General features: G+C 44.3%; 1 protein-coding gene across 2 annotated transcripts in view; it reads left to right on the top strand.

The window, feature by feature from the left end:
- Positions 1-23,390, top strand: part of LMTK3 (lemur tyrosine kinase 3) — a 131,913-nt gene that overhangs the window by 18,530 nt on the left and 89,993 nt on the right. For both annotated transcript variants that reach the window (XM_073571143.1, XM_073571142.1), the window contains exons 3-6: positions 3,923-4,053; positions 7,033-7,183; positions 7,805-7,875; positions 8,481-8,599. In XM_073571143.1, coding sequence (XP_073427244.1) covers positions 3,923-4,053; positions 7,033-7,183; positions 7,805-7,875; positions 8,481-8,599 — 472 coding nt within the window. The remainder of the gene's footprint in view (positions 1-3,922; positions 4,054-7,032; positions 7,184-7,804; positions 7,876-8,480; positions 8,600-23,390) is intronic.

Below are 23,390 nucleotides of genomic sequence, written 5' to 3'. Positions count from 1 at the left end.
TCACTGGCTCCGCCCATCAATGACTCATCACATGATCGAAGGTCACCAATGGGTCGGCATGACAACCAGAGGTCTCCATCAGACCTATGTGGTTGTCATTGCCAGATAGCTATGAGCACCGCTACATACAGGTGATCTGAGAATCGCCTGTATGTAGCAGAGACGATCAAAGTACTGTAACTTCTAGCCTCTCATGGAGACTATTGAAGCATGCAATAAGTAAAAAAAAATGTTTTTAAAAATATAAAAAAATGTAAAAGTTCAAATCACCCCTCTTTTGTCCTATTCAAAATAAAACAATAAAAAAAATCAAATATACAAATATTGGTATCAGCGCATTCAGAATCGCCCGCTCTATCAATATAAAAAAAGAATTACGGTAACCAGATCACTAAAAGGCGTAACAAGAAAAAAATTAAAAACTCCAGAATTACGTTTTTTGGTCACCACTACATTGCAATAAAATGTAATAACGGGTGATCAAAAGATTGCATCTATACCAAAATTATATCAATAAAAATGTCAGATCAGCGCGAAAAAAATAATCCCTCATCCAGCCCCAAATCACGAAAAATGTAGACGCTACAGGTCTAGGAATATGGTAATTTTTTTTTTTTTTTTTCACCACTTAAATAAAAAAGAACCTAGACATGTTTGGTGTCTATGAACTCGTAATGACCTGGAGAATCATAATGACAGGTCAGTTTTAGCATTTATTGAACATGGTAATAAAAAAAAACAACTGTGGAATTGCACTTTTTTGCAATTTAACCGCACTTGGAACTTTTTTTTCCCTTTTTCCAACAACTTGTCCTGCAAAAAATATCCCTTACATGGCTATATTGACCAAAAAATATAGAGTCATGGCTCTGGAAAGATGGGGAGCAAAAAAAAAATGCAAAAAAGGAAAATGGCTCCAGGGTGAAGGGGTTAATCTGTCTATTTATGACTATTTACTGTTCACAGTCATTCTAGTGATCCATCATTAATAGAGATTTACTAAACAACCCCCATTAAATGATTTTAGAATAAATAATTTGATGTCTTATTTCGTCACTGTACTCAGACAGCACGGTGCGAAGATGGAAACACCAGGCTTCAGAGCAAGCGATGCAAGGACAGGAGACATTTTGCATAGTATCTTTATGTGCAGTGGCTTGCAAATGGGCATACATAGGATATAAATTACTTGTATATTATTTAGGAGGACAAATACTTCTCGTGTGCCCACAATGCTCTCAGGAGAGAGGATGTAATATAGCATTTTCTCCGCTAATAGCTCAGCTTGGCATTCAAGTCAAATTTAGCACTGCAGCAGGAACCCTCTGAGCCCAGCTGAAAGCTCCCTTGGCTGTATTTTCCCTGCTGTTTTATGACATCGACATTTAATCAGTGTATGATAAATGGTTGACGCTTAAAATATAAAATCCCAGAAACAAACTAGAGAGGCATAAACTATGGCCTCTGCAGCTATAGAAGTCCTTCATGCTCTTTACCGGATTTGACCTAAAACATTATTCCTAGGAGCGACTTTACATAATATATTTGGTCATTGATTAGAAAGCAAGGTCCCCCATACACATTAGACCAGGGGTCCCCAACCTGTGGCTCAGAAGCCACATATGTCTCTTGGGACCATGGCGTGTGGCTCGCGGCTTTCTGCTGCGTTAGCACAAGGTTTTGCAAACTGCTATGAAGAGCAGTTCTCCGGATGGTGACTTTTCTGAGTGGACCTCACAGAAGAGCAGATCTGGATGTACATATACTGGCTTTGGAGTCTTAGAGATGAATTAGGTATAGTAGTCTGGAGATAGTGTGATGGTGCCAGTAGGAAGAGGTGCTTTGAAGGGGGTGGGAACAGGATTTCACCACTTCGGGGGTTAGAAGTTTGGATGCGGTGCTGAATATGGCTCCACAGGTAGGTAACACTGAAGACCAGTGCACTAGACTAATGTTGGCCAAACCCACTGATATTGACCAATATTCACTTGAATAGGGGGGAGGATATGTAGTACCCAGCCACAGAGCTGATGTGTTGGGGCAGCATGTGAGAACTTCCTTCGATGCAGGTGTGGCGCCCCTGAGGCTCAGTCGCCACAGAGGTACTGCACCTCCTCCTGAGGTGTGGTGCCCTACCATCCAGGTAAGGTAGAAACACCTGACCACACTCCAACACCTGCACCCCACACCACAAATTAGTGTAGCAAAGCACCTTCGGCGGCACCCTGCTTGGAGTATAGCAAAGCACCCCTTGGTGGCTCCCTGCTTGGAACACGAAACATGCTGGGAGGTGGGTGGAGTTTAGTTCACACCAAAAAGAGCGGGAAGAGTTGAGTTAGTCAGTCAGAGTTTCATTCAGTGAGTGAGTGAAGATGTAGAAGGACAGAGTGTGAGACAGAGAAGATCCCCGGGAGAGGGATGGTAGAGGGAAGTGCTGCAGCAGGCCACAGTGATCTGGGTCTGCTGGCACAGGAAAGAGACAGAGGAAGGAAGCTTGATTCTCCATTGGAAAGAAGGATTAGCACGGAACGTGAGGAGAATAAGAGAACAAGGACCAGAGTTAGAGGAGAACCCTTTTCAAGTTCTAAGCGCAAGGCCGGGGTCTGGTCCCCGAGGTTGTACGGATACTAATGGTCCTGCAGCAGACACCGGAGGAATAGAAGTAGTGACCACTTTATTCCCACACAAGACTTGGGGGCACAACAGCAACATATTAGTGAGCCGGGACTTAATAGCAAGGAGCCCCCGAAGCAGACTACAGCTGTCTGCCGTACAAGTAGAGTTTATAGGAACATCTAACAGGAGGAACTCCAGTGTAACTCAGTACTAGGAGTACTTCACTCAAAGGCGCTATAAGAGGAGACGTTCAGAAAAGGCACATATGTTGGCGGAGTGTTGGAAGGGAGTAATCCATCTGGCCTGGAAGTTGACTGAGTCCCTGACCCGGAGGACACGGCACAGAAGCGGGCACCTGTTTGCACAACAGACTGTGAGTAAAGCTTTGGAACTACATGCCCTGGTGTCCTCCACTTATTCCTGCGCCAACTTTCCCAGCACCGCTACATCCCTCGCGCCTGACACTACATCATCTAAGTGTCACTTCACCTGCACTGCTCTGGGACTACAGCCCTGCCTGTGGAGGGCCATAACATCACTGCTGCACCACACCATCTGTCCCAGAGGATCTGTCTGCAGCGTCGGCTTACATCTCTATTGCCGAATACCACAGGTGGCGTCACGAATCACTTATAAACTTTCACTACCATCAGCACACTGAAACAACCCCTTTTTACAATGGGCGCCCAGGGTCACGGGCTGGGTCCCAGCTGCCGTGACATCTCCCATTGAAGCTCATCGGGCCCGGTACCGAGTACCCCACAGCCCTGGGTGTGAGGGCGACCCACAGGTAACAGCTGACCTCCTAGGGTTTTGGAGGTGCACCTCCACCGATCAGCTATCGATAGCCTATACTAACGATAGACCTTCAATAAAAAAAGTAATGGCCAACACCTTTAATGAGAGCCGGCACCCCGAAAGCTAATTACAAGGCAGTTAGAATCAACTGATATTGTACAGAGTTCCTTGAGAAATCCTTATCTATTGCCTCCATTTTCTAATGTGCTGCTTCCAGTATTGGTCATAAAAATGTGAATAGTTTCCTTCACGACAGCTCCAGTCCCAAATAGCTTTGGCTCTATTGACATGTAAAAATTAGGTTCCTGTCTTTTTTTTAGCATGGAGATGGGTATGGTTATTCTTTTCTAGTATGTAAATTGATCCTAGAATGGAAAGGTAGGAAAAAAGTATTCATTCTGATGTGTCTTTGTGGAGCTTTGCAGATATATCACGTGCATAAAATCAATGCTGAATAACTATTCCAGAACTATTCTAAAACAATTTCTCCTTCTTAATCTTCTTGTAGATGGCTCGTCTCAGAGGGCCCCTCTTGCTCCGCCATATGCTGTAGTACTGATCTCTTGTTCTGGTCTGCTAGCCTTCATCTTCCTGCTCCTCACCTGTCTCTGCTGCAAAAGAGGTGATGTTGGCTTCAAGGTGAGATCGGTTGCACTAAATATTACAGAGTCGTGTAGTCAAGGAGGAAGCTAAGAAGCAAATAATAGTTGCACAGTCGTTTCCTTTCTTAACTTGACTCTATGTCTGACATCTTGGCTCTCTTCATACAATGGAAACCCATGACCCTACGGCCTTACAATGGGATCCATCCAGTTCCTTTGCCTTAATCATAGATATGAACAGAGCCTAATGCTGGGTTTACACGGCACGATCACGGCCGTTACCTCGCCACCGATCGGCAGACAGGTCATCCAGAATCCCATGTGCCCAGAATGATCTACAATACAATAATTCTATGTACATGGAATAAATTGATATTGGCAGCACATCACCTGTTTACCACCCTTAAAAAACTTTGCGGCCAACGAAAAAGTGTTTTGTTCTTTCATTGGGTGTTTCCCAGCCTGTTTAGATGGGCTCAAAATCCGGAACAAGCGTTAGGCCTGTTTCACACATCAGTTTTTTTGTGTCAGTTAAAATCCGCCAAAATGGCGGAAAGCGGATCCGTTCACATCAGTTAACAACGGATCCGTTTTCCGCCATTTTGGCGGATTTTAACTGACACAAAAAAAAATGATGTGTGAAACAGGCCTTACTACGAATGCTCGTTCAGTAATTATCAGAACATCAAAATGGAATTAAAGCATAATCGTTTTAATTTTTTTATATCTATGTACATAAAATAGACATAGCTATCTATCTCAACAATACACATGAAAATAAGTAACTCTGCAATATATCTTATCAGATACTTTTGCTTCTTTTTCCTCCTAGATTCATTCTTTTTATTTTTTGCTCTGAATTCATGTATAAAGTCTGTGTTCAGTAAAAATAGATTTTCACATTACTGAGATAGGAGATGGCAGTTGGTGCTTTTAAAATTCTACACAGGAGGGAGGAGCTAGAGGCGGAGACATATATTCTGCTGTACGTTTTCCCTGAAACAACAGTTACAGTTTTCCATAGAACTTTATAAGCACCAACTGTCATCTCCTAACTCAGTATTAGAGAAATTCATATTTATTGAAGACAGATTTTATCTGTGAATCAAGAGTTTGGGGCGTGAATGTTCAGTCCAGGAGTAGAAATAAGCCGATTGCTATAATAAGATATAGTATAATATTTCTTATTTTCATGTGCACTACTTTTGTAAAAAAAAAATTAAATGACGTTCACTCTATAAGTGCATCTGTAGATTATGTGACATCATAGTCATAAGATTAGTGGCTATAAAGTCAGAAAGGTCATATATTAATGTTCATTTTTCTACAGTGGTCTTTGGGTATTTTTTTCCCTTTTTTTTACAGATAGATGTAATGTTTACTGGGTAATTATCGCATGTAGTCTTTATGCCAATTGACTTCTATTGTAAACCAAGAAATGATTTCCATAGTAGCTATTGCTGTGGGGTTTTTTTTGTAGATTTTGAGTACCGTGAAAAATGCACGCATTTTCGAAAGCGCTGTTCTGTCTTTCTAAAAAATGTCCATGTGCAGCTAATTAGATGCCGTCTCTGAGCTGCTGATTCTGTTATCGGTGCCAGGGCGAGCGCTTGTGATGTCGATGCCAGAGCACAGCGGGGTGCCAATCCTTTCTTTACTATAAAAAGGGGAAGGATTGTGATTCAGATTGATTTATTCTGAGCAATGGCACAAGCAATTCTGATATTGGATTTTTTTGGTGGCTGTGTGTGGCCAAAGGGTAGAAAATCAACATATACAGCCAGGCAGGGACTGGCCCACTGGTGAGCAGGTGAATTCCCAGGTGGGCCCCTGTGCAGAGATAAGCCAGTAAACCCTGAATATGAGCATTAGTTGGCACAATACATTTCATTTTCTATCTACAGACAAAAGCAGCTCTTAACATTCATCTAACAAACTACCCAGTTTATTAATATATAGAAGCAGAGGTAAATGTGGATAATGTCATATTTGCAAACAGTTGAACAGTGGTCCCTCAAGGTCAAGGTTACTGGTAGGCCCTTTCCACTCAAACTCCATCAGGATCCACTTGTGGGGTACCATCCATGTAGGGCGTAGCCTTTTTTGCCTCCTGTATGTCTACCCGAGGGGGTACATGACAGATCTCTAAGGATGTCCCCCTATACAATGTGTTCTCGATGTGTCTATAACAGGACACAGTGTATGATCACAGTTGGGGGGCATTAGATGTCATGTGTGTGGCTACTTGATTTAGAAACATTGACAACTAAAAACAAAACCAAATCTAAATCTATCCGCATTTTCACCATGTTGTCCTCTTGCAACCATTCACATTTGGACAATTTCTGTATATTATTACCTCTATTTTGTGTCTATCTCCAGACATATATTTAGAAAGTATGAAAAAGGTTCACATTGGAATCAAAACATCGCCACAATGGGCCACAGCGGACTTATAAATAAACAATCAACTTTTGTACACTCTTTTGGTGTGTTTCCTCCGGTTTTTCTTTTTCATTTCCTGACCTATATGGAAATAAATAAATAAAAAATATATAGGGTTCTGTGGATTATCCTGAGAGTATTGGCTATTCTAATGCATAATTTGCATTTTTTTTGTACATTTTCCTTTCTCTTAGGGCTCATGCACACGACTTGATTTTTATGGACAGGCGCTTTCCATGGTTTACAAGGATAGCACTCATACCTATGATATTCCATGGGGCTGTGCATATATTCGATTTGTTTCTTCTTTCTCTGAGTGGTCTGCGAAAAAATCAGAGACATTTCAGATTTTAATCCAAGTGTCGGATCAATATCGGCAATGCAAGTCTATGGGTCCATGAAAAAATCGGACTGCACTCGGATGACGTCCATGTGCGGCCCAATTTTCATGGACTGACAGATTAGAAAAGGCAGATAAACTTTTTTTTTTGTCTATCCATGTCCTCTGATCAGAATGATTTGTACATTTTTTCGTGGATGTGTGACCCTACTATGTCACTATTTTCTTCAGGAGTTTGAAAATCCAGATGGAGAAGAATTTTCTGGGGAGTACACTCCACCTGCTGAGGAGACCTCCTCTTCCCAGTCCATTCCTGACGTCTACATCCTTCCTCTCTCAGAGGTGTCTTTACCTGTTCCCAACACACAGGCACCAAAAACAGGTATCCATCTCCGATAGAAACTTTACGCTGTCTGTATATATATATCCTGTTAACCTCTTCATCGCTGCCGTCTATTTCGGACAGCTGTATTTAAAGCATGGGGTCTGGGAGGCAGGCTGTTACATGTACCCATTGTCCCCTCTGCAACGCAATTGCAGGGTACCATATGATTGCCATGGCAGCTGGGGGCCTGTTGAAGTCCCTTGTCCCTGCCATATAAAATGGCTTTATTGAGTATTCCACAGAAATTCAAACAAGAAACATGTACAAAAGCAACGCGTTTCGGATCCCTTAGCTATGAAGTAGGATCATAAGTGGTCTGAAACGCGTCGCATTTTTAAATTTGTGTCTCAGTCATAATTTTGTTGTTGTATTCAATAAAACATTTTAATTTTTTATTGGATTGTAGGAAATGGATGTTCCTTCAATTTTCCAGAAAACAACTTGGTGGGGTGGCATTTTCTTGTAAGACATAGTCATGTGGGGCTTCTCTGTGGAGGACTCCTGTTATCTTTATGTCAAGTGCTTAGAATTGTATAAAATACTAATGAATGTACAGATATTGTTGCAATATATTTGAATGGCGATCATGACCATTAACTCTATTTTCTGCATATTTAGTAAAACAGACAGGATTTAGCCGGCAGGACCTCAGCTATCTCCAGGAGATTGGAAATGGCTGGTTTGGGAAGGTGAGTATTGATAGTCGTTGAACTGTTCCATCATCTGCTTTCTGATCTTTGAAATGGGTAGGGAGCAAGAATAATGGGAGAGAGAGGAGGGGAAAGAATATAAAGATAGAATATAGCATAAACCATGAACACCAGGGGTCAATGATAGTCAATGATGGTCTTCACGAAAAGGCAAAGATGTTACTAGGACAAAAAAAATGATTGTAAAGCAGAATTTAATTATCAAAAATATTAAAGCAAAGGATATGTATGAACATCATGACATAAAAATGAGGACACAAATGCTAAAATAAACATTTAATCAAAGGGGTCATCCACCACTTGAAGAGATTGTCCAAGAAATGGACATCCCCGTTAATGTAAATCCATTGATAGCAATAAAAACCATCACTGACGACTCTGACATAAAACAATAAAGTGGGTGACCCTAAAAATGTATAGCCTTCCCATGCGCCATAACTTTTTTTATTTAAACGAGGGAGTACTTAATTTAAAAAGGGGTTGTCCAGGTAGTGGACAACAGCTTTAATCTTCATATTTTTACCTTTTTTTGTTATCTACATGGCCATATCTGATCTACTATTTTTCCATTCATTCCTATAAAGGTGATCTTGGGGGAGATATTCTCAGACTACACTCCTGCGCAGGTTGTGGTTAAGGAGCTCCGCGTTAATGCCAGTCCTTTAGAACAACGGAAGTTTCTGGCTGAAGCTCAACCTTACAGGTATCTCGTGATTTGTGGCAACACAATTTTTCCCAGTGTTTTTACAGTGTTGTTGTTTTCTTGCCTATACGTCCAGTATACAATGGATGCTCTAAAGATACTTAAACACTATGATATGTCAAGGCTTTACCACATCAGCCGTAGTTTTTGTGCCTTAATAAAAAGAAGTATTGTAGGAGCCAGATCTTTGGTATGGAGTGATATAAAGAAAGCTGTATCATCATATTTATGTTAAGAAGCTGTACCTGACTGGCTGTGGTCGAGGTACCGAGGTAGGTGTATAAAAGTGTTTTATGCAAGAAATCAGAGATTTGGGCATCAGAGTCAGCAATTAGTATTTTTGCATAAAATGTCAGCATTTAGTAGAGTATGTGCACCTTAAAGGGGTTGTCCAGGCTTAGAGCACATGTGGCTGCAGACTTGTGAATCCTCACAGTGCTCACTGTCAGGATTCTCCAGTACTGGTAGCAGACAGGAGTAACACTGCAAGTTTGTGTATTTGCATACATGTGGGAACTTGCCGACTAGACATGCAAGTGTATTGAGCGAGCCTGGACATGACTAATCAGAATGTGGCCAGGAATATGCAAATTACTTAGTTGCGGCAACATGAGCACCCTTTCCCAGCGCTAGCAAGTCCTGACAGCATGCACACTGCGTGCTACGAGGATTCAAAAGTCTTCAATCACAGAGAGTGACTTAAACTTGCGCCCCGTCTGGAAAACCCAGATAACCCTTTCACCCTGAAGCCTGTTAACATTTCAGTTTTTCTCACAAAAATGTTCATGTAGCCCCAAACTTTGCATTTTTACAAAAGTAACCGGAAAAAAATGAACTGTGCAATTTCTCCTAAGTACAAAGATACCCTATATGCGGTGGGAAAATACTGTTTCGGCGCACGGCAGGGCTCAGAACAGAAGGAGCGCCATTTGACTTTTGGAGCTCAAAATTGGCTGGAATAGATAGCAGACGCCATCTCGCGTTTGCAGAGTCCCTGATGTACCTAATCAGTGGAAATCCCCACAAGTGACCCCATTTTGGAAATCAAACTCCTTAAGGAACTTGTCAAGAGGTGTAGTGAGTACTTTGAACTCACAGGTGCTTCATAGAATTTTATAACGTTGAACCGTGAAAATGAAATAAATATAGTTTCCCACAAATGATCCTTTTCCTCCAAATGTTTCACTTTCACAAAGTTAACAGGAAAATATATACAATACAATTGTTCAATTTGTCCTGAGTCCAACAATACCCCATATATGGTGGAAAAACTACTACACACGGCAGGACTCGGAAGGAAAGGACTGCCAATTAAATTCTGGAGCGCAGTTTTGGCTGGAACAGATTGCGTATGCCCCTGACAAAACAGCAAAAAACCCACAAGGGACCCCATTTTGGAAACTACAATTCTCAATGAATTCATCTAGTGATGTAGTCAGAATGTGTAACTCTCAAGCAATTCACAGAATTGTATAATATTTGGCTGAATTAATGGAAAATTACAAATTTTTCCACTAAAATGTTGCTTAGGCCCCAAGTTTTGAAAAGCTATAATAAGAGAAGGACCACAAAATTTGTCACACAATTTCTCCTCATTACACCAATACTCTACTACCCATGTATGGTCGAAAACTACTTTTAAGGCACAGTATAAAGCTCAGAAGCGAAAGCGCTCCATATTGTAGCACACATTTAGCTGCAATGATTTGAGAGTGCCATGTCACAATGACAGAGCTCCTAAGGTCCCAGAACAGGACAACCCCCCCCCCCCATAAGTGACCTTTCTTTACAAACTACACCTCTTAATGAATTTATCTAGGGGGTAGTGATCATATTGACACCATGGGTATGTCACTGACCCCCTAGCTAAATTCATTCAGAGGTGCAGTAGACTCTGACCTTTTGTTGTGAATGGAGGGGGAGCAGGGGGTCTGGTGTTGCATCACCTATTGTGATTGGTGTATATTGAGTTATCAGCTTTGTATAGAGGCGTTACCTGTCATTGTAATCCTGCCTTTGATGATAAGAAGCCTGCTGAAAGCTGTTTCTAATAGGAAGTATGAGTCTAAAAACCTCCAGTGGTCAGTGTGAAAAGTGCAAGATTATTATTTTTTTTTTTAATTTCAATTAACATGGTAATATAAAAAATATATGTACCACAAAAAACCTGATTTAAACAATTTGTAATCTTTTGATAATAGCTTCCTTTAAAAAACTTTATTAAACAACCATGGGCAACCTAATCCTATTGTATCCTTGCTCTAGAGCAGTGGTCTCCAACCTTTCTGACCTTGAGAGCCACATGCAGCTTAAGCCCCTGTCTTACATAGTGAGATCGCTGTTGTGTCACCGATTTTGTGATGCAACAGCGATCTCACTACGTGTGACACATAGCGGCGATCGGGCCCCTGCTGCGATGTTGCTGATCGTGCTCGAATGTCCTGGGCCATTTTTTGATCGCTGGTGTCCCGCTGGCCAGCATGTATCGCTGTGTTTGACAGGGACAACGACGAACGACTTCAATACTACAGGTCTGAGAGACAGGGTCCCAACGACCGTCGTATCGTTCTGGATTGCTGCTGCGTCGCTGCTGAGATTTGACTGTTTGACATCTCACCAGCGACCTCTTAGCGATGCACCTGCGATTGTCAGGATCGCTGGTGCGTCGCCAAGTGTGATGGTACCCTTAGACAGAGAATCACGAGCCACGTTCATCACGGAGAGAGGGACGCGAGCCACATCCAGCTTCCATCTCCTTCAAAGTAGTGTCATCCAAAGCCCCCATTACAGGTATAATGATAACCAAAGCTTTTCCACAGAAATCACTCCAAAGCAGTACATTGAGATCCAGGGGTTCCCACAATACCCCCATTCAGTATTCTCCCATCAAGGACTCCCAACACACTGTCAAATCCAGCTTTAAGCATCTCCTCTAACAGGTAGTACCATCCTCCAGAGTACCATACCCAAAACATCTCTAAACCCCTAAGACCAGTATATGTGCATCCACATCTGCTCTTCTGTGCAGGACTACTCACGTAAATCACTATTTTCACTATTTTGAGATGTTCTCTTCATACCTGTTTGCTAGACCTGGACCTAATGCACCAAGCTGGCAGACAGTTGCAAGCCACAATTCATGGAACCGCGAGCCACATGTGGCTCCTGAGCTACAGGTTGGGGACCCCTGCTCTAGAGCCTAGAGCTATCCCACGCAAGGCTGCAATTTTTATTCCTGCAGTTAAATCCTTCCTGCCTTGGTCCCTGCCCTGAAAAGGCAATGTCATGCCAACCTGCCATGATCGTCTTTTTCCTGGCAGCCACCTGTTAGGCTACTTTTACACTTGCCGTGTTTTTGCGGGCCGTTTTTACAGCCCCAATAGAATTCTATGGGGCCGCAAAAATGGCCCGTAAAAGTACACCGGAGCGACATGTCCTATATGGCCGTGAGGGCCGTGTATACGACTGTGAAAAAATATTGAGCTTGCTCAATATTTGTCGCTGCTCATGGACACGGCCTCCATTTAAATCAATGGTACCGCAAAAACAATGTTAGCTTGTTTTTGCGGTACACCCTATTTGTGGATCGCCGTTTTTTCCCCTGCTATTTGTTATAACAGGGAAAAACGGCGATCCGAGGTTTTTTGCTGCCCGTTTTTGCAGGAGACCGCAAAAATTACGGCGGTACGGCCCGCAAAAACGGCAAATAAAAGCGGGCCGCAAAATACCCAACATGTGTAAAAGTAGCCTAATGGGGTGGCGAGATTAGTATTCCCATTTTACTATGAGTATGTAGTGATTCTTGGTGACATAATGATTTTTCTATCAGGGATGGAGGAAAAGATGTTCATTGATGGTAATTGGAGAACTTTACTCACAAGGAGGCAACAAACTTGGTGGTTACAACAGTCTGAAGTCCATAGAGGCAAACAATTGTCACTTACTCTTGTGACAACTTTTCTAGCACTTTCCTTTGCAGCAGCACTTCCATCACTCTACAACATTCCCCTTGTCACTATTAGCAGCTCTTCTCACCCTCATTGTGCAGCTTACAACCCCTCTCAGTGACATCTTCATGGCAGCAATATCCTGCAGTGGCAGGTCTAGGCACCTTGCACACATTAGTGCCTTACCCTTCAGTTACATCAGTCACATGTGATAATCCCTCACACATAGATATTAGTCTCCTAGCCATCTCTGCCGTGGCACAGTTTTCCACATTTAGGCATTTTCTGTGTGGTTATCTCATCGTCTCGGTCAGGCTGTTATCCACATCATCCTTTACGGTGGATGCACTCCTTCAAAACAGGAATAAGCCTCCATTTCTAACTGAGATAAACCTTATGCATATGCCACATAGGTGAAGTTTTTTTTCCTATTTTACGGCTTTATCTAGGTCCTAGGGTGGAACACCGTAATACTAGATGCTTACTTACCCCTCTGCTAGCTAACTATGGTGCTGGCTTTCGTTCAGTACTTCTTCCTCCTGTGTGTATATGTGTAGACAGTCCCAAGTCGCAATTTTACATGCTGTCTAGAATGTTGCAGGGAACCCTTGGCTGACTCTATGATGACCCATGACCCAATCATCTCACCTGATACTCAGCGCACCTCTAACATTAAGGTCACAGTGCGCAACCATCACCCAATATTGGTGGTAATTTAGATTCTAGACCCACTACCCAGTAACACTTTCCATAAGGAATTTCTTGGCTGAGGGCTTATATCTCTAGGAGACTCATTGGTCATTCATGTCACTCATGAAATCGATTTTGCTTCCTTTGTGCCTTAACCTCTTTATCAGGTAAACAACACTTGGGCAACATCCAATGCCGCCTCTCTAAAACTTCCCATCTAGGCAACCCTGAATTGTGGAATATAGTGTACCTCCATTAACAGATGATGTCCAACTTGTCGGAAGATCCCGCCAATATCTAAAAGCCGAGGACAGTGTTGCTTAGCCTCCGGTTTACTTTAATACAGTTACAATCCACATGGTTGCTTATCCTTATCTTTCCCACTGATACTCAAAGGGGTCCCCTTGCTCTACAGACCTTTGGTGGGGATCACGGCATCCACACCTGCATTTAAGTGGATCCTCCTTTGAAATTTCCCATTGAACAAGAGAAGAACCCTGTCCTTCTGAACCAAAGAACATCACTGTGTTATATGTCCTAATCTCGATTCACATCAGTTGTCTTTGCCCTAAAAACCTGACAACTGATAATGGGTTATATGCTGTATCTTTATATACATTTAATTAATTTTCCCACGCTTTACATCCCTACTAGATGGAGAGAGTTAAAGCGAATGTCATCAGAGAATAGCCTCTTGCTTAAATCAGGTATTTGTTCTCTAAACATATTTTTGGAATTTTTGGCAATTTTTTTTTTTATAATACAATCTGTATTAAAAATACAAACTTACACCGGCCACTGGGGCTCTTTTAGACTCTAACATCCTGATGTTTAAGGAAACAACACATGTACATAGCCGCAATGGTCAGACCCTATCTTTTCTATTGAAACATGTAATGACCGTGTTCAAATGTCATTGTGAAGGAGGGGGCAGTGTCAGCTGTGACATCTCTTATTGTGATTGGTGGATCCTGTGATATCAGCTGTGTGTAGAGGTGTTACCCGTCATTGTAATCCTGCCTTTGCTGATAAGGAACCTTCTGAAAACTCATCCTGAAAGAACAGGCAGTAAAAGAGCCCCAATGGCCAGTGTGAAAATTGCAAGCTTACTGATTTTGCTTTTTATAAAGATTCTGACATGAAAAAAATGCCATTTTTAATTAAATACATGCAACACAAAAACCTGATTTAACCAATAGGTCATTATCTTATGAGCTTCTTCTTAAAGCTACCAATCATATTCCTCTGTTGTCCTCCTTTCTTATTTCTTTATATTCCTTTTAGATCTGCTTCATACTTACTCCATAGATTACCATCTTTTCACATTTATGACCTCTCTATGCCCTGTGACTGAGCTCAGATGATGAGATCTTCCTGTAACACAGCAATACTCCTACTTACAGGATTACCATGCTGCATATAGTATATGCACAATCTAATAGTCGCCCATATATATTCAGAAAATCTTTCCAATTTCAAAACATATTTAGTGAAGGATTATCTTGCGCACAGAGCCAACCACTGGTCTGTGATGTTCTTACCCATAATAGGACTGTGACCTAGATCTCTGCCTTGCAGACTTGTTTTCCTCTTAGAACGTTCAGAAGAAAATGAAATTGTTGATATCAACAGGAAAAATAAAATTAACTTATGTAACAACAGAAATCATTATATTTGAGAACATCAGACACAGCTGAACAGTGTTTAACCTTTGCAGGTACATCCTCCTAAAACAGCATATATGGATTCCCACATTCCTATACCAAGAGACAATTTGCATATCTCCCAGAGGAGCATTGCGGTTTTAAGTCTCCTCGTCTCGGCATGCTTAGCATGTCACTCTACACAAGGAAAAATTATACTTTTTGGATCCCTGTCAGACACCTCTCACACAGCAAAACCAGATCTCACACTTTGCACTGATGAGGGGCAGTACCCCAAAACATAGTGTCTGCAAATTGAGATTCTGGTTTGGCTTTTATCCCAAGTCATGTGACAAGGCTTGTTAAAGGGTCGACATTGACTTAGGATTGTTACTTCCAATAGGTGGCACTAGAGTTCTAGTCCTCTTCCTCTCTGAAGAGAAGAGACAATTTGCACATTCCTATACAAAATAGATGGGAAAGTTGTCCCATAGATTAGTAGGTTTGAAGCACATGAAAGCAAAATTACGGAAAAAAATCCAAAAACAATGTCATACAAAGCACTGGTATAAATGAGGTTATTCAGACCACTGGAGGAAGTGTTTGGCTGCCAAATATTAGAGTGCCAAGAGTCCCTGTGTGGAGACAAGTCACCTGCTATGATTAAATGCTCCCGTGGCCTTCCCACTATGGAAGCGTCAGTGGACTTGAGGCTGGTGTGGTGCCCCTGGTCGGGACTGCTTTCCTTGCACTCTAAGTTGTGGTACGCATGTAAAGCTGAACTTGAGTTAGTCATTAGTTATGGTGAGTACTGAGAGGTAGTGTGCAGTCACCACTATCCAGAGGTCTGTGTGAAGTTAAAGGGGCTTTACAGCCTTAGACTACAAGTCTGCTGTCGCTCTATTTGACTTCCAACTTGTGAATCCTCACATTTTGCGTGTTGTGAGGATTCTCATATGCCCGTTCTGGGAGTGGCCAGGTTCGGGATTGCAAGTATGTGATCACGTGCCGACTAGACGTAAACAGCCTTACTTAATGCTAGTGTATGGAGGGAGGTTGGACACATCTAGTAGGAATGTGATTAGAAAAAAAAGACAAAAAGCAGCACAAAAAAGATTGTTGGGTGCAAAAGCCTCCTAGGCATATACAAAACCTTGTAAATAAATCCAAAAAATTGAATGCAGCACACCAGTAGATATTCACGTGCATTTTACTGGCCCATATGCAACATTTCGGTCCAAGATGTGATCCTGGTGCTTTATATAGGGGAGTTATGGACTCTCCCCTACATCCTTCCTCAGCTTACTTAATATTTATCTTTTCCCTCAGCTCCATGCCATTACAATATGGTTGCCAGTCATCTCTCCTCACACACTTCTTTTTCTGTCTTCTCCTTAGGCCTGTTTCACACTTCCGTTTTTGACCATCAGTCAAAATCCGCCGTTTTTGCAAAAAAACGGATCCGCCATTTTTTTTGGCGGATCCGTTTTTTTCCCCATTGACTTGCATTACCGGCGGATCTTGACGGATGGCCATCCGCTGGAACCATTTTTTTGCGGCTCCGTCAATTTTTTTGCGTCTGCCGAGATGCCTGGACGGACTATGTAACGTTTTTTGTGCTGCAGGATCCGCATTTTTATAGTGCGCATTCCCGGAGGAATGAAGTCAGGCGGAAATTTAACCCTGAAATCATTTCTGGCGGACACAAAAAAAAATCTCTCTCTCTCTCTCTCTCTCTCTCTCTCTCCTAGAAAAACGGTCCGGTGGCATCCGTTCACATCAGTTAACAACGGATCCGCTTTCCACCATTTTGGCGGATTTTAACTGACACAAAAAAACTGATGTGTGAAACAGGCCTTACAGGAAAACTTTACATACATTCTGACTCCTCCTTCTTAAGGGGCAGGAGTCTTTGTTAGCAGCACAGGCTATCTGCATCCTGGTAAATAAGTGCATTAACATATACAAATACAATAGAAAGTAATATCAAGACACTTGTGTTAACAGATAACAGTAAACATTCTGTTGTACCATGATTTGGGGTACTACATTTTCGCCCATCTTAGAAATATGCATGTCCTCATGCATGAATGGCATCTAGAAACACAGTTGTAAACCTAGAAGACAAATCATTATATCTAATGATTTGTCTTCTAGGTTTCCAGCTGTGTATCCAGCACATAACACAACTAAAATCAATAATATCAACCAACACTGTGGAAGGCAATTACCAACTCCTTTGAGTCTCTTGGAGCATATAAAACAATTGAAATGACTATGTGGAGAACTATAGCCATATGATAGTAGATGAACAGGCTGCTTAGGGTCTGCAATCAACAGTTAATACTTTCTCAAGGTAAACTAAACATTTATAAGTTGCAGTTCACTTATTCAAGAAATCTAGCAGGCATGCAAATCTTGGTAGATCTCTTAAGCCCCCGACACACACAGCGATCTCACTAGCGAGATCGCTGCTGAGTCACAAGTTTTGTGACGCAACAGCAATCTCACCAGCGAGATTGCTGTGTGTGACACTTATCAGCGACCGGCCCCCCTGTCGGGTATCGCTGATCGTCCTGGAATGGCCAGGACATTTTTTGACTGCTGGTCTCCCGCTGGCCAGCACACATCGCTGCGTGTGACAGGCAGGAGACCAGCGATCAGCGAGCTGGCGCTGGTAACTAAGGTACACATCGGGTTTCTAAGTGGCGCGCAGCACTTAGAAACCAGATGTGTACCTTAGTTACCAGCACGCTGGTGCAGGGAGCTGGTAACCAAGGTACACATCGGGTTTCTAAGTGCCGCGCGCCGCTTAGAAACCCAATGTGTACCTTGGTTACCAGCTCCCTGCACCAGCGTGCTGGAAACGAAGGTAAACAGTGGGTAATTAAGCGACGTGCGTCGTTTGTTACCCGCGTGTCACTGGTGCTGATCGCTGGTGAAGCTGCCTGTTTGACAGCTCACCAGCGATCATGTTGTAGGGACAGTGACCTGACGGACAGACGTACTTGTCAGTTATAACAGATGGATAACAGCTGGGCAGTAAAAGTGATAGGCAGTACCCTGGGTGACCACAAGGTGGCAGGGGGGAGTGTGAGGAAAAGGACTTGACAGCGCTTAGGGCTAGGAAACCGTTGGTCATGGGGGGCGGAGTTACAGTGAAGCGGGAAAGATATAAATACTGAGGGAGGGTTCCAGAAGATGGCAGTCCCCAGGGGGAGCTCAGGTGACAGGAGGACTACGACAGTTCGTGCACTCTGAGGAGAACCAGACCAGGGGGACTGAGGAGAGAGAACGTCAGGGGGGTGGTCCTGACAGGAAGAACCGCAGAAGAGACAAGACACTGGGTGTAGGACACCATATTTGACACGACGACTGATCAGTGGAAGTGCTGTTGGTTTACGGGCCTAAGGCGGCCACAGTGACGGACCTGTCAAGAGCGTCGATGAGTGAAGAGGGGACGGTGTATGCATACACGTCTCCAGTATAGAGTACGGTGTGTGAGAAGCGGCCCTGGAAACGGAGGGCCGTGAGGTGAAGAAAGTGCGGTGTGCTCTAAGGCCGTCAGGCGGACGGCGAGTGAAATAAACTTGGACCTGTTGCACCCAGAATCTGCCTCCATCTCGTCTGTTTAGTCTCTGCGCGGTAAGAGAGGGACCACCCCCCAGCCCGGCCCACGAACCCTACACTTGGCGTAGTCGGCAGGATCACCGCCGCTAATACACTATCTTCTGCGGCAGGCCTGCGTCTGAAGGACTGAGAAAAACTTGGGCTGCTCTATTTTGGATTATAAACACCTGTGGACTACCAATTACTGACCTGTGGATTACAAATTGGGACGCTGTGGCGGATCTGAGTTGCTGCAGAGGATCCAAGGCAGCAGCTGATTCTGCCCAAGATGGCGGTATTACTCCAACGCAGGAGAGAGGTCCGGGTGTTTGCCATTGTTCCAGATGGACTGGGGCCCCCTCCAACGTACCCCTGGGGGAAACAATATGTGCCAGGAGGCCTTGGGCGCCTGGAGTGGCGATGGCGTCGGGAGATCGAGTCCCGTTGGGAGTCATGGACTGTCTTCCAGATCTCAGGCGGAGAAGAAGAGCGGTTGCGGACCCTACAGGAACGGCCGCCAAAGACATCACCGGGAAGCCTCCCCGTGGAGCCCCTGAGCCTGGAGGCCAGCCCCGCCGGATGGCGGGGTGAAGAACAGAGACTGCGGGAGAAGCCGCGGGAAGATATGACGGAAGCCGCAACGTCGGGGGAGGTGAGAGTTCCCCCGGCTCTGCCAGCGGCTCCGCAAGAAGTCCCCGCTACCTAGCCGTAGCACGCGTCCCCTTGTGTATCCAAAAGTCTGGCTGAGGAGGCCCTTACTGTTTACGCTGAGCTGAGCAGGGCCTCCGTTCCCATTCCTGATTCATCATGCCCGGTGGCGCCACGTCTGGTGTCGCCGGTGCGGAGACTGTCTACAAAAGGCGCTGCTGCGTGTCCCCTGCCGGTAGCGACCTCATTCCCGGAATCGGCAGCTACTCCGGCTCCGTCTGGAACTCCGGGTCCGTTCTATCCCGCGGCCGCGGCTATGCCGGCGTTGGAGCCGGCTGCGGCCTATGTGTCAGGCCCTGTGGCCCAATCTGCGAGAAATTCGGCTGCCCCTTCCCGCCACCCGGCCCCAGCGGCTGCTGGGCCGCTGACATCATCAGCCGCCTCTGCCCCGCCGTCATCCTCGGTTAAGTCCCGCCCACCGGACTCCAGGGCTCGTACCGGACCCTCTGTTTGGGTCACAGGAGTTATAAAGAAGAAGAAGGCCAGGGAGCAGGATGTCTGGAACCTGCTCCATGAGAGGGGAGAGGCTGGCATGGCGGCTGCACGATCCCCGGGACGGCTCGAATATACTAACTTGCAGAAAGGGACACTTCTTGCATCCTGGGAGCTCCACGGTTGTGGGGTCCCTTGCTACCAGCCACCAGGAGATGGCTTGGACTGTTGGGAATTCGCTATCTGCATAACGGTGTAATTGGGACAGTTTGCGTCCAGGTTGAAGGAAAATGTTGTTCTTGTTATAAGTGTTGAAATTGGTTTACCTGACATAGCGGGGATGCAAAAAGAAAAGTGCCAATGTTAAAGGAAGGGGGAGAAAGCCTGTTATATTTTTGTTTTTTGTTTTTGATTGTTTTGTTGGTTAACAAAAAAAAAATGGTAAATGAAAAAAAATAGAAAAAGGGGTACTATTGCTATTATAAAGTTGTTTTGCTGTATAATATGCAAAAGTAAATGCAATAGGTCCGGGTAAGGGAAGGTCTATGGGACCAAAGGAAAGTGTGAGATCCGAAAGGGGTCTAGATGTGGAGGAGGTCTGGGAGACCGGGACGCCGACCATGACCTGTTACCGAGAGAAAGATAAAGAAATGGAAGACGACAGGCGTCCAGTAGTCGCAGCTCAGTACCCTGACACCACGGACACTCCCAGGAGAAAGCAGGAGGGCGCTGACAATGATCTGGTAGGTGTGAAGCCTCGATCATGGCGTACCGAGTAGTGGAAGGTGACAGAAGGGGAGAGTAGGGGAAGGTACACGCCATAGAGAAAATATGGGTGTACCTATCCCAACTTGAAAGACGTTGTCATGTGGCGTGCGCGCTGGCGAGTAGCAGTAGGCTGCTCGGAGCATGGTGCTCCCAGTATGGTTCGGCCCCCGCGGATAGTGGGTTTGGCCCAACAACTGGTCCGACAACAGAGCGTAGGTGAAGTTCTAGAATGACGCAGGTAGGGACGACAATAGACAAAGGAAGGAGTGTAGGGACAGTGACCTGACGGACAGACGTACTTGTCAGTTATAACAGATGGATAACAGCTGGGCAGTAAAAGTGATAGGCAGTACCCTGGGTGACCACAAGGTGGCAGGGGGGAGTGTGAGGAAAAGGACTTGACAGCAGCTTAGGGCTAGGAAACCGTTGGTCATGGGGGCAGAGTTACAGGGAATCGGGAAAGATATAAATACTGAGGGAGGGTTCTAGAAGATTCCAGTCCCCAGGGGGAGCTCAGGTGAAAGGAGGACTGCGACAGTTCGTGCACTCTCAGGAGAACCAGACCAGGGGGACTGAGGAGAGAGAACGTCAGGGGGGTGGTTCTGACAGGAAGAACCGCAGAAGAGACTAGACACTGGGTGTAGGACACCGTATTTGACACGACAACTGATCAGTGGAAGCGCTGTTGGTTTACGGGCCTAAGGCGGCCACAGTGACGGACCTGTCAAGAGCGTCGATGAGTGAAGAGGGGACGGTGTATGCATACACGTCCCCAGTATAGAGTACGGTGTGTGAGAAGCGGCCCTGGAAACGGAGGGCCGTGAGGTGAAGAAAGTGCGGTGTGCTCTGAGGCCGTCAGGCGGACGGCGAGCGAAATAAACTTGGACCTGTTGCACCCAGAATCTGCCTCCATCTCGTCTCTCTTTAGTCTCGGCGCGGTAAGAGAGGGACCACCCCCCCAGCCCGGCCCACGAACCCTACAATGTAGTGACACACCATCGATCCTGACAAGGTCATATCGTTGTCGGGATCGCTGGCGCGTCGCTATGACCTTCTCAAGGAATCACTAGTAGTAACCAGTTGGCAATAACTAGGAATCTCCACAGTTGGTAGAGAGTCAATAAGTTCATCTACTGATGGCTGAGAGTCAGTAGGCTTACTCTGTTGAGGGAAGATCTGTGGGATGGTTATTTGGTAACATCTTACTGATATCTTCTTTTTCTTTAGAAAACGTCCTGTTTGAAGTGACAACAACTTCTTTAGAATCTGGTTTGGACTCTTCTAGTATCCGGATGGGGACTTTCTGTCAAGCAGAGTTTGAGTTGACTGCGGTTTACCACTTTGGTCTTTTCTTCTGATTTTTGAACAATCTCATGAAATGTCTGTTCCAGCTTGAGGAAGAGCTTGGACAGTATATGGTTCGGTTTCCCATTTTCATCTAACTTGCTAGTCTGATTCTTTTTCAACCATACACAATCTCTATTGTTCAAAGGGTGTAGCTCTGGCATCTATAGTTCTCTTGTTGGGTTTGATGTACAACCTTCATACAGTACTCCACAATAGCATTGTCTTAGTTCAGGCATCGCTGATGAACTGTGACCCAATTGGAATGTGTAAGAAGGTTAACAATCTCTCTGACGTGGACATCCATGATAATGTCAGATGGCAGTCTTCCTTGCCGTCTGAACTTTGGAAAATACATGTAATTCAATTCTAATAAGAAAACTGTCCAATCAGCTTACTGATAGGCAGGTACAGTGTGTAGCTTATCAATTAAAGTTTGGTTCAACATCTCACAGAGTTCATTGCACCATGGATGGTACACAGTTGTTCTAAACTTCTTACATCCATATGAGGAGCAAAGTTCTTGGAACAGTTGTGATTCAAATGCAGATCCTCTATCAGTCAGAATCTTTTCTGGGTATCCGTAGGGCTGGACAATGTTCTTCCAGGAAACTTCAGCAATGGTTTTAGCTGTTAGATCTCTCAAAGGCACAGTTACGGCAAACTTGGTATAGTGATCGATGATGAGCAAGGCATAAACATCTCCATATTTGCTGGGCTGTAGTTTTACATGATGAAGAGCAACTAGCTCCAATAGCTTGGTACTGATGATGGGATACAGTGGCGGTTTTTTATCTCGACATGCACCTCGACTCAAGGTACTCGTCTTCTTGTGGTAGCCTCCGTCTTCTGACATCTGAAGTGACCTGATTGGTCATGATAGGCCTCCAAAATTATGCTGGCATCCTGTATAGGCACTACACTCTGGACCACATGCTTATGGGTAATCAGATCTATAGTGCGCCAAACTAGCTTGTCTCTCTCAAAGAACAGCTGTCTCCTATGCTTCCAAAGCTTGATTAGTTCAGAATCTGCTCTTCTGCGCTGGTCTCTGTCAAGTTCTCTTCTTAATCCAAGAAGACTGTTTTGGTTTCTGAACACTTTACTATATCTCTGAACCTGAGCCCAGTGAACTTTATCTGTCTGCAGGTTTTCTTCTACTTGTGCAGGTGGAGATCTGGCATCTCTCTGATTGTGAGAGCATTTTAGCTGGTGGCATGGGAGCAGGCATTTCCACTTTTTTCCAGTCATGCTCGCCTCTGGTCATTTCTTCTTCAGTAGATAGTCAAGACAGTTCATCTGCATTGTGTTTAGATTTTCCAGTTCGGTTTTTGATGGTGAATTGGAAGTTAGCTAGACGGGATGCCCATATTTGTTCTATGGCACCCAAACTTGCAGTGTTCACATGAGTCAGTTGGTTATTGTCGGTAAAGACCACAAAGGAAGTAGCTGCGAGATAATCTTTAAATTTTTCAGTGACAGCCCACACCATTGCTAGGAATTCAAACTGGAATTGAAAGGAAGGAACTGTAATTCTTGTCATTTCTTTCTGTTGATCAGAGTGGTCGACTTGTGTAGGAAATCATTCTTTCTTTTCCATCCTGCAGTTGGGCAAGCACTGCTCCAAGTCCTGTTTTGCTGGCATCAGTA

This window comes from Dendrobates tinctorius, unplaced genomic scaffold, assembly GCF_039654945.1.
Source record: "Dendrobates tinctorius isolate UK_male_01 unplaced genomic scaffold, ASM3965494v1 ptg000028l, whole genome shotgun sequence".
In the NCBI taxonomy this organism is placed as follows: Eukaryota; Metazoa; Chordata; class Amphibia; order Anura; family Dendrobatidae; genus Dendrobates; species Dendrobates tinctorius.
The sequence above is the reverse complement of the archived record's forward strand: the minus strand, read 5'-3'. Positions and strand labels throughout refer to the sequence as shown.